This window comes from Sitophilus oryzae, unplaced genomic scaffold (assembly GCF_002938485.1).
Source record: "Sitophilus oryzae breed Bouriz unplaced genomic scaffold, Soryzae_2.0 scaffold_1387_pilon_pilon, whole genome shotgun sequence".
NCBI lineage: Eukaryota > Metazoa > Arthropoda > Insecta > Coleoptera > Curculionidae > Sitophilus > Sitophilus oryzae.
The window spans coordinates 623,189-635,852 of NW_022146045.1; the positions used below are offsets into that span (position 1 = coordinate 623,189).

Below are 12,664 nucleotides of genomic sequence, written 5' to 3' on the forward strand. Positions count from 1 at the left end.
TCTAAAGTAAACTACCTAGTCATTATCTTTATATATATTTTTTAAATAATTTTGCAAAAATATTTACTTTGACATGGTGTCGCAAACCAAACGTAATGATTAAAACTCGAAAAACACAAGAGACACATCACTGTTAAAATAATTCCAAGGTTCTGCTCCCATTTCATCACAACTCTCTTTCCTGGCGTATTTCAAATGATACTTATATTCAGAAAAAGATGGCAACATACTAAAATTATAAATGGTATTCATTGTCTGAAAACGAAGACAGGAAAGAAAGTTTGAGTTCGAGTTTCGGTTCTTTCCGAAAATCTTCAGAACAATTCACGTGGGCACACACGTGAAGAGGTATTTTTAAACGATCTGTCCCCCTACTCTATAGTTTCTTTACACTTTAGTTTCGGAGATATAAATTTAATTGGACCTTTTAAAAAAATGATTTTTTTTCAACAACTATTTGAGACAGAGTTTGCCTAAAATTATTTTTATAACTACTACTACTACAACTGGGTAAATGAATTTGTAGATATATTACGACATTTCTTGGAACTTTAGTTTCGGAGATATAAATTTAATCGGACCTTTTAAAAAATTATTTATTTTTTCAGAAACTATTTGAGACAGACTTTACCAAAAATGCTTTTTATAACTACTACTGGGTAAATGAATTTGTAGATATAGTACGACATTTTTTGAAACTTTAGTTTCGGGAGATATAAATTTAATCGGACCTTTTAAAAAAATTAATTTTTTTATTTAAGTAATAATAATAATATTAATTATAATTTAACTAAATTTTCATTAATAATATTTTAGTTGAATCTACAGTTACACATTTGCTAAAATAAGGTTTTATCGTTGGTTTTATTAAAAACATTTTTTACAACAAATTATAAATTTTAAAATTATAAGAGGCATCATTATTAAGCAGAAAATATTCTATTCAAGGATGATTAAAGAAACAAAAAAAATAATACCACTTCTGATATATAATTTTGCTCATTATAACAATTCTACATATACAAATCACTCATTACTTGTTTTACTAAACCATTACATTATCATTAACACTAAGAATGTATTGCCATATAGTAATTCGTTAACAATCATGTTATTTCATTAAGTCGTTTCATGTTTGTGATGTTATCTGTTTTATTATTATTGTTATTTCTTCATCAAATTTTATTTTATGAAATAAAGATTTATTTTTTGTAATAAAACACCGTTGTATTTCTTTTAATCGAATCGTAAAGTTTCAACTAAAAATCTTTGAATAAAGGATTAGCTATAGAACATAACATACTAAGCATTTCATTTATTATAAGGTTTTTATACCTTTTGACATATAATGTAATTACCTCGTTGAATTAATAGAAAATACTCAAGCATCAGAGTAATTTCACAACTAAATTTCGTGACCTATTGATCTATGAAAACTATTTACTTATTATATTTATGCCTAAACTGACAATAGCCTTTTCATATGTTACTCGATTTGGTAAAATTTCTAATTTACCGGTAATTACGGTCATAAGCAATTTGATCATTCATCTACAGGCAAATTTCAGAGAGATACATCAAAATTTTTATTTCGTAGGTAGTACAGTTTATATAACAGAATTTTATTAAGTTCAAGCCTATATAGAGTTTGTTTAAGTATATATTAATTTATCTATTTATTTCAGCAGGTTGAATAATATAAAAATAACATTAAACCATACCCGTAATTAAAGTATATGTAAAGGTAATTAAAAAATTGTTTATTTCGGAGATAGGGGGTGTAGAAGTTTCAGTTTATTTCGTTTTTTCCAAATAATTTATGAACTATAGTCGATATTTGAATGGAAATTGGTGTCTGGGGGTGTTTTAATATGAGAAATTTGATTTCGATGTCAATATGAATCCTACTTGTAGGGGGTGCCACCTACAGGTTCTTTAACTGTTTTGAAAGTTAATTTCAAACATTAAAAACATTTCAAATTTATTTTTTCAGTCTAATAACTCAATGATGACATGTATTGACTATTTTTATTCCAAATATTTTATAAACCATTACTTGTAACGATTTTTACCAAGAGACTTTTTAAGTAATGGCGGAAATGTATGTTTTTACACTCAGTAATTTTATACAGGTACGGACGAAAAGTTATTACTCCTCAAAACAGATAACAAACACATAGGTGGCGCCTCCTTACGAGTAGAAGTCATATTGACAGTGAAATAAAAAATAAAAGCATACACGTCAAAAAACTCCCACACACAAATTTGCATCCCAATTTAGACTAGATCAGATATTATTTGGAAAATCCCGAAATAATTACTTACTAATTTTTATCTGCAGAATATGCTGCCGAAGTTTCCCGCATAAAGTTCGGACCACCCTGTATATAAATAATATAAATATGTATAATAATCTTTTATAAAAAATATAAATATTTTCAGATTTGCATTAAGTAACATTAATGTAAAAAAATTACACTGCTTGTCACTTGTTGTTTCAAATATTTTGAGGGTTTTAACTAAAATACATGTATAGAGCATGTATTTAAAATTTAAAATTCTCAAAATTCTTGTATAAAAAAATATTCTCAAAAAAGATTTATAGCATAATAAAATTAATTTTATTATGCTCTATTATTTCCAAATAAAGCATACATTCTCTAACAAGTCTTAGTGCCAATTACTTATGATCATCCTATCTTAACAAAATATCAAGTATCAAATAAAGTAGTAGGTAGTTGGCTACTAGCTAGTAACAAAGTAGCGATAAATTTAATGATAAGTATAGTATTTATTGTTAGAATTGATGTTATTGAAATTGATGTTATTTATTGTTAGGGTGGATGTTTAGCCAATTTTCCTGTTTTTATTTGTGCTAATAATATTATGACCAAACCAATTTTTTGACGCCTTAACAAAATCTATTTTAAGTTATATCTATATAATTTTGCAAAATATTACCAAAATATTTCTAAATTGTAATATGTTGAAAGCACATCCAATTTCTTTACAGATTGTCCCCTGCAGATATTAGTCCCGAAGTCTAACATTTCCTTATTTTCTTGTCTGTATATTTTAAGTCTGTATATTTATTTAAATTTATAAAACTGTAATTTAAATTAAGAAAGTTTGATGTATTGGTATAATTTATTCGAAGTACGAGGGACGGTCAAATATAGCACAACAGAATTTTTATTTAATAAATTTATTTACAAATGGCATTTCTAATATCTCCATCTGTATACCTATACAATAATATAATTTTTAGCAGAGAGGAGGAATTAGGAAAACATTCTTCATCTAACGTGCTATGTTTGTTTCCTTCTTATTCAATTTAAAATTTTTCAGCAATTTTTATGGGGCGGTTCAAACTTATTTATTATCTTTTCTTTTACTCCATTTAACATAATATTTGTCTCCAAACATTACAAAAATATTAATTTTCGCGACGTAATTAACAAAAGAAAAAAATAATTTTAACACTTATAGATATAAAAGTAAAGCACTTTTATCGTTGAGGTTTTTTCGCAAAAAAAAAACAGATGGTAAAAATCGTTCATTTGCTTTTAAATGTTCCTGTATATTTTAAAAAAAGTTTTAGAATGGCCTGTTCAGCGTTTTTAAATGTTTTGGCCTGTTCAACAGTTTTTAAATTTTCAAACTTGAATAACTCGGTTATTTTGGACTTATTTGAAAAACAGTAAAGAGAAAATCTGTTTCTTTTGTCGAGCCATGAAAATATTTGCACTTATTTAAGACTCACCCTGTATAATTACCTTACAAAGTATTACTTTTACATCTTTTTATATTATTTGCAACGTTTGAGAAATTGCTTAAAAATTATTTGTGACCTTTGAAAAAAATAGCGTGTATTAGAGTAAAAATGACTTTTTGAGCTTCGCCCGTAATATCGTCCATCAGACGTACAGCCTCGCCACAAAGAGTATCATTTTTACTTCTAATAAAACAGTATACTGTTCCCATGAATATGAAAATCGAAAGGAGAAGATTAATTCTATTTTAGTTTTACCATTAATGAAATACATCCATCCAAAAGACACGATTGACAACTGAATATCTTAAATGAAAACTTAAAGAGAATTAAAAAAACCTTTCAAGTACGATTAGTTCTAAAAATGTCTGCTGCTCATCGGCGATTTTATCGTCTTATTTTTGCATCTTTGCATCTTTTTCAATTGTAGCTTATCTGCCTAAGCAAGGCCATTTTTTAGGTACTAATATATTTCAAAGAGACGATAATCAACCCTGACAAACTCATAATTATGTTTGACTCTGCTTGATTGAGTTTTACACCTTTGTTACAAAATACACCCTTTTATATTCATTTTGATTTTATACCAAGATATCATGCACTATTCTGTTCTTTGCAACGAGAAAAAAAACGAAAATGGTTTATATTCGATTAGCCCTCGTAGATAGATGTAATTCTATGTTAATTTTGATTTAAACGATTGTATTTACATATTAAAGAGTTTAAAACACTTCAGTCTTTCACAATAATGTAAATTCCATCTTGTAAGTATTATTGTTTCATTTTAGATTTTAATGTAATAGTTGGGAGAAATCCTTTTATATAATTTTTTTAGTTAGTTTATATTTTTAAGAATATATTTTTAATCAGTAATTTTATTGCTACTTTATTACAAAATAGTAGCTAACTAGCTACTACTTTATTTAAGATTTAAGACGTGTTATTTTGTGATGATACCAGCATACCTACCATTATTTTCTGTATATGTTACGGTTAAGGTCTGATATTCGGTTAATATCGACATTACCCGGTTAATCTCGAGAATAACACACAACAAAACAACCAAAAACAAAATCAAACCCAAACATTAACCTGTTAATGTCGACATTAACCGTAACATATACATGGTTAATTTTGAGGTTGGATATATGGCTAATTTTCACTAAAATACATTTATAGAGCATAATATATCAATAAAAGCGATCAAAACAAAATCAAACCAATAAAAGTGCCTAAAAACAACAAAATATTGCGCATGGCAGATTTGTATATAAACCCATCCATAGTTAACTTAAATTAATTAAAAACATTTTTTAGTAAAAAATATGATGTTTTTTCGACCTCTGTCAAAATCCTCCTTGAATCGTTGTAAAATACTATAAAAATCATTAAGCAAAATATACGTGTGTCCGTAAAGTAACGGATAAATTCATTTAAAATTCAACTGTTTTTTTTTTGAAAAACGCTCGGACACGTCAATCTTAGTTTTTAGTGGCGCGATTTTTAAACTAATTTGCTATTATACAGGTTGACCCAAAAAAAGATATCACGTGACACTTCAATTTTTTAAATGGACTGCCCCGTATATTTTGATGAATATGTATATGTGGGGTGTATATAAGTGTCGCGTGATATCTCATCAAAACTGTTCCTTGTCATTTGAGGAAGTGTAATTAACCAGAATTAACTGAAATTTTTAAAGATTTCTACCGCACCGACCCACAGTGCTTCGTCCCATGGACAAAAATCGAAAAAAAGTTAAAATTTACTAATATCTGAATATATAATTTTATACTTATAGCAATGTTCAACCATCCTGTATATTATTTTTCATAAACAGCGTTTTTTGTTAGCAAATATTTTCACTAAAAATAAATTTTGCGATCATTATCTTATCAGTGAAAAGAATAACATTCATAGTAGTTCTGTATATTATGGAGTTAAACGGTACGTACTTAATTGAAAGCCACTATGGATATTGTTAAACAAGGTATGTGCTTTAAATTTATTTCTAAACAAGTTCGTGATTGTTTAGTTTTTATTTATTTTTTAAGATGATTCTTAAGTGGGTATAAAAATTTTACGTTTTCAAACTACAAAAAGGCATTTAAAAAAAACATATCAAAACATATCGTATTTATTGAATATATGTGTTTTCATATTCATACACTTTTAATTTTTGTATAGTTCACCTGCGTCTGCTTGCGACGAACTTTATTTTATAATACTTTTCAGATGGAGTAAAATTGATAAGCAATGCCGATCTGGTTAATACTTGGCTTGATCATAAGGACAAGAACTCAAAATTATTTGTATTTCAAAAAATGTGTTCTTTATTGGATATTGATGAACCTTCCAGTCAAATGAGACACCACTTGTGCCTGAAAAAGCCCACTATGTTGGAGCGAAACGTCGCTTAAAAATTTTCCAACTTTCAATTTATTATAAAACCTCATACCCAAGAAAAGGAAAAAATAACACATGGATGTGGTCTATTAAAGAGGTAACTATTAATATCCGAACCCCTCATACCAGCAAGAAGAACAGTAACAACGCGAAAAATTAACTTATTAGAAAATGATGTACAGAAATATCTTATATATGAGGATACTTCATCTACCTGTGATTTGGATACTATAAATTTGGAAGATTCTGTCAGCAGTGATTCTTCTGAATCAGAGTAGTTACGATCTATGCATTTTGTTGTCCTAAAGTAAATTTATAGTATCTTAAGTTTTTTTTAATTAAATATAACATTAATGTTTCTTTTTCATTAAAGAAAAACATTTTTATCTTATATTAGGCTTATACTGTAGGAATCATGTTCTAATGTTATTTCAATTCTTTTTTATCACAGGGATTTATTTAATACTTACACCGTTTTCATACTATAAATTATTATTTCCTTAGATGGAACACAGCTCCAACATTTTTATTATTTATAAGATTTTTTTCATAAACGTGGGACTAAGAACATCATCATTTAGTACAATGAGAGTAATCATCATTTGTGTCAAATAAACCTAGTTTGAATAAATTGCCTACTATAAAAGAGAAGTTTTGCATTTTTGTCCTCTAGAGCCATATGTTCGAAGCACTGTGCGACCGCCCCAAATTACTAGATCATTCATCTAAAATCTTATTGACATTGTAGGAGTATAGGTTATTCGGAATCTCTAGCCACGCTTTTTCGATTAAACCCGTTATCATACATAATATGAAGACGACTAAACGAACTGCATATAATTATGTAAAGGTGAACATGATTGTATATATATATTTTAAGGTAACCGAGGATAATCTGCCAGTGGTTCTTTCAACATCTCCAATGAAGGCGGTGAGTTTTTAGATCGTTAAATTCGTGTGCGGTGTTCAGTGTGTGATATAATCGTCGGTAGCGGATTTGGGATTACAGAAACCTTACACCTTAAGTTGTTACAGTCAAAAAAGCGGTTATAATTATAGTTTTAATTAGTTAATTATCAATCTGTATGTATTAAAAAATCAGTGAATATATTTTTTCAACATGTGGGTTTGTAAAAATTATCGATTTTGAATTAGTTTCACAATTAATAAATTAGTTTTAAATTTCTTATTAACACTTGCTTATCTAAAAATATATCTACATTTTAAGTTGAGGAATATTTTGTGCTACAGCAAAAAAAAATAGAAACGTCAACCTCCCTAGCTACTGTTGATGGTTTTATTGTTTATGATGGATTTAATTGTTTATCAAATTATATTTTACCATTTTTTACCTATCTCTTTAAGTTTCCGTAGAAAATGCATTTTCTTGTAATTTAGAACTTATTTATCAATATACCCATGGACTATTGACATTTTAGATTATTTTTAAAGATGTACCAAATTTTTAAAGAGTACAGATACTAATATTGTCGATATAATTCGTTTTGCTAAAAACGATAATATTACTAGTCTGTACATTTTGTACATTTGTTGCTTTAAAAACAATCTAAAATGTCAATATTCCATGGATATATTGATAAATGAGGTCTAAATTATAAGAAAATGCATTTTCTACGAAAACTTGAAGGAATAGATAAAAAATGGTATAATATAATTTCATAGACAATTTAATTGTGCATCTGATTCTCCTAAAATATACAGGGCATTCCATTTAAATTAAAGAAGTTATTGCCGTTTGAATCTAATAATTATTTTAAATAAATTTTTAGACACTCTGTATAAGGTAGTATTATTTTTATTATTGCAACACAATAACTGATCAATAAATAAACTTCATTAAATATTTAGTATTAAAAACATTGATACCCTTGGAGAAATGAAGCTTTAAAATTTTTACTGCAATTTCACAAAATTGAAAATATTTCAAAAACGATAAGGTTTAAGTATAATAAACCTTAATCATGTTCTTCAAGATTTTTTTTTAAATAAGTGCCTTTCATTGTAGTGGATTAATGTAGTTTTTCAAAAAAAAAATTATTTAGTAAAATAAATTGGGTAGTAAGAGTAAGCAAGTAAATATATTTATATTTTTCTATTTTCTAAGGCATAAGCAATATTCACTACCTTGAATATAATACAATGTGATAGAATAAACTTTTAATTCTTTACTATGAAAAGAATTTTAAAAATTGTCTGTTCTTATACACGGGATGTCATCAGATTTCTGGAAAAAGCTTTATATCAGATTTTTTTTTTGGTAAAATAAACATTTAATAATAGTTTTACTTATAACTATGTAGAACAGGATGTGATTAAAACTTAAATATTTCAATATTTGATTTTGAAAGTGTACCCTATTGCTTAAAAATGCTATTTTAAATATCAATCTAGAGTCTCATGATTGTGTTAAAACTACTAATTTTTAATCAAGGGGCCTTTGAAAACTAGGTTTGATTGTTTAATGTTTCACGTAAGTTTTCCTAGCCGGGTAAAACAGGCCCAAATCGTATTTTTAATCATAATTCACTTTTTTCAACTGGAACGAGAATGGCTCATTTGAGCATTCTATTAAGAATAATTTGGTAACAATACTTGGTGTGTGTGTGTTTTGAGTAAAATTGTAGTTATAAACACAGCTAGACACTCTAAATTGGAATTTAAAATATTATTTTTTGTGAAATTGTAGACAAGTAGTTTCAGGTTGCTTACTTTTTACAGGTACTTTGTTTCACGTTATTAGTCCTTATAGGACTATCCAATGCCAGGCCACAATTTCTTCAAAAGGCTGCAAATCAGCTACGTGAGTTGGATAGACAGGCCTCCGTATTAAGAAGTTTTGCTGATATAGAATTTCCTTCAGGATACCGCTATGCGTAAGTATTTTTTTTTGCTGAATGTTACTATACTTCCTAAGCCAACTGAACGCCGTTTTTTTTTTCGATCATACGATACTTAATCATTAATGATTTCTTCTTGTAAGTTTAGTTTAATAATAATTCAAAGAATTACTGTATTATTAACTCGAATTTTTAAAAATCTTTAACATATAAAAATATCTTTAACATATAAAAAAAATCTTTGACATACAAGGTGTCCCATTTTGATTGCAATTGGCTTTATTTCCCTTTTTAATAATTCTTGAGGATCTTGTGGTTTGTGTACTCCAAAGATGCAGAAAAAATTCTCTCCTACTTCTTTTAATTATAAATTATTTAACGATCAACAATTTATAATAGACGAATCCCCTAAAAAACTAAAGTGTTCTTTAATAGTGGTATTTAGACATTTTAAAGGTTTTTTCTTTGTTCTTTGTGTTTTTTTGTTTCTGACGACTGGAGGAGATATACCTCCTGAAACATTAAGCATTTTATATCGGTTAGAAAACTTTGTTTTACTCTATGGTTTTACTAGTAAAATTCCACTGATAAATTGGTCTCCGTTAGATCAATGCAGTCGTGTTTACCAAAAATAACTCTTTTATTTTGTGGATTTTCTTCTAGTCTGATGCATGAAAAAGCTTGGAAAAACTGCAACATTCTCTTCTTATTAATAAACGAAAAATAAAGAAATTGTAACTAAAATGTTAAACTATGATTACATGATTAGACTTCATAGACTACAGCAGTGGTATTGAAATGTAAACAAGCGGCTTTGCTTATTGTTTGCCTCTATTAGGTTCTACTAATAAGTAATAAAAATATTATTACATTGTGCAATTATGCAACTGCATTATACCAAAGTTTATAGAATATGATATATATCAGTTGACCCACTCTTCGCCCGTATCAAAATTTCTCCCGCCGCTCCCCGCCTGTTTTGTAGACTTGGGTCAGTCTACATCCGTTGCTCGACGTGTACATAGCGTTCCATGTTTATTTTAGTTTTGTTTTCGGCCCGACGCATAGGGTGAACCAAAAATAGTGTTTTAGTTGTTTTGTTCAAATTGTGAATAAAATGTCTATTCTTATATAGAAATTTAATTCTACGCTGTGTTTGTCATAACCATTGCACGCAGGCCGCTATCTCCCGTTCGGGACTTAATATCTAACCGACACTTTTCGACAAGTCGGAATTAACTATCTCTGCGCTGTGGTTGTCATTTTGTGGATTTGTCCAACCTCACCTGATGATGGAGTAGGGCTCCGAAACCGGTAGTGAGAGCAGGTTGATCCACATTATGACAAACACAGCGTAGAATTAAATTTCTATATAAGCAGTTAAGTGGCAAGAATCCTTATATAATTTTATTATAATTGTGCTATATATATACCGGGTGCGTCTCAAAACTGGCTCACCCTAATAACTTTTTTATTTTTTCAGCTAAAAAACGAGATTTGGTATGTTAGTATATGACATAAATTAGGATTGATTGACGTTTTCAGTTGTTATCGGTCACTTCCTGTTTCACCGGAAATGACTACAACTTTTGATTTTTAAATGGCACCCTCCGTATTTTTCTTACTTTATTCGATAGAAAATGACTTTCTGAATCGAATGACATATCATATGTCAACTTTTGGCATATTTGCTCAAAAACAAATCGTATTTTAAATTTCAATCTAGAGTACCATGGCTGTGTTAAAAGCACTAATTTTTAATCAAGGAGCCTTGGAAAAATAGATTTGATCGTCTAATGTTTTTAGTGTCTTGTCCTGGCCGGTTGAAAGATGATCATATCGTAATTTTAATAATATCTCATTTTTTTCAAATGGAACGAGGGTGGCTCATTAACATATTTGGAAAAAGCATTTTTTTTTCGAATAATTTGATACCGCGCACTTGGTATTTCAAGTCAAATTGTCGTTATGAACCGTATGTTATAATTTCATATAAACCATATGCGAAAATGTCAAAAGTTGACATATGATATGTAATTCTATTCAGAGTGTCATTTTCTATCGAATAAAGTAAAAAAAATACCGATGGTGCCATTTAAAAATCAAAAGTTGTAGTCATTTCCGGATAAACCGGAAGTGACCGAAAACAATTGAATGCGTCAATCAATCCTAATTCATGTCATATACTAACATACCAAATCTCGTTTTTTTATCTGAAAAAATAAAAAAGATATAGGGGGTGAGCCACTTTCGAGACGCACCCGGTATATAGAAAATTATGAAAGCGACTTTTATGCTGCAAATTCATTTTCAACATGTAAATGCCATGATAAATTGTCGTTATATTTATTGTCGTGATACACACACAGATTTAAATTTAAAATGCATTTTTTTAAGAAATAATTTCAAAAGTTGACATGTGATTATATAATTCTATTCAGAATATAATTTCCTAATAGATAAAGTAAAAAATGCCGACGGTACTATTTAAAAATCAAAATTTATAAGCATTTCCGGTAAAACAGGAAGTGACCAAAAGTAATTGAAAACGTCAGTGAATTCTAACTTTATCCTATACTAACATTCCAAAACTTGTTTGTGATCTAAAAAAATAAAAAAGTTATAGGTAAGAACCACTTTTGAAAAACACTCGTTATAGTGGTAACCTGAAAGATTACGTTAAAAAAACAGAAATTTTAAGTGATATAAAAGTTAACGATATCTTTACAGCTACGACACCAGCAACAATATCCACGCTGCTGAAATCGGCGAGCTGAAAAATCCAGACACCGAAAAGGAAGCCCAAGTTGTCGAAGGTCAATACTCCTACGTTGGTGATGATGGAAAAGAATACAAGGTACACTACACCGCTGACGAAGATGGTTTCCATCCCACTGGAGAGCACTTACACGGAGCTGGTACTAAGAAGAAATTGGGAATTCCATCGGCAGCTTTGGCATCTTTAGCTGGAGGTGGTTTGGGCTAAAAGGGAGTTATAAATAGCTAAAGAAAGTTTTGTTTAAACTGTAATATACGAAAATCTCACTGCCAATATCGCAATCCAAATATTTAAATTAACTGTTTTATAGTTTAATAAATTGTAAATATATTTAGTAAAAAAACGAGTTTTATGTAAAAATAATTGTCTTTTTAAAACAGACAAAAAAAACTCAATCTTATATAAAGTATTTTAAGTTAACGTTTTATTTTTTGCTGCCAGGGCTAATAATGACGGGGCCTACTTTGTTCATAATATAATATGATTATACAGGGTAAGTCTGAAATAAATGCAAATATTTTCTGTCCTGGTCGATCTCGATAAAAGTAACATATTTTCTCTTTACCATTGTTCAAATAAGCCTAAAGTAACCGAGTTATTTTACTTTGAAAATTAAAAAAATGCTTTTTGCTTAAATTTTGAGAATCGATCTTTTTCTGGGTTTTCATTCTTGTAAATTATCAAAAAATTATGTTTTTTAACTAAAAATTTAAAAAAAATCCAAAGAATTGTTCAAAAAATTACAATTACATTACATTACATTACAAACACCCTGTACATTGCTTTTCAGAATTAATTCTTGCGCTGACTTTTAAGCCAAAGAAATAAATATTACTGAAAAATTTGATT

At 28.4% G+C, this 12,664-nt stretch overlaps 1 protein-coding gene across 1 annotated transcript; it reads left to right on the forward strand.

The window, feature by feature from the left end:
* Nucleotides 1–7,034: 7,034 nt before the first annotated feature.
* Nucleotides 7,035–12,158, forward strand: LOC115875477 (cuticle protein CP14.6-like). Its single transcript, XM_030890945.1, has 3 exons — nt 7,035–7,109; nt 8,918–9,072; nt 11,767–12,158. The coding sequence occupies exons 1-3, from the start codon at nt 7,035–7,037 to the stop codon at nt 12,020–12,022; spliced, it is 486 nt and encodes a 161-aa protein (XP_030746805.1). The 3' UTR covers nt 12,023–12,158.
* Nucleotides 12,159–12,664: the final 506 nt, after the last annotated feature.

What these genes read in the sequence shown, in the direction of transcription:
- LOC115875477 (XM_030890945.1), top strand. Translation starts at nt 7,035, where the DNA reads ATGATTGTATATATATATTTTAAGGTAACCGAGGATAATCTGCCAGTG. An exon ending in CAACATCTCCAATGAAGGCG is followed by an intron (nt 7,110 to 8,917) that starts GTGAGTTTTTAG and finishes TACTTTTTACAG; the next exon opens with GTACTTTGTTTCACGTTATT. An exon ending in CCTTCAGGATACCGCTATGC is followed by an intron (nt 9,073 to 11,766) that starts GTAAGTATTTTT and finishes ATATCTTTACAG; the next exon opens with CTACGACACCAGCAACAATA.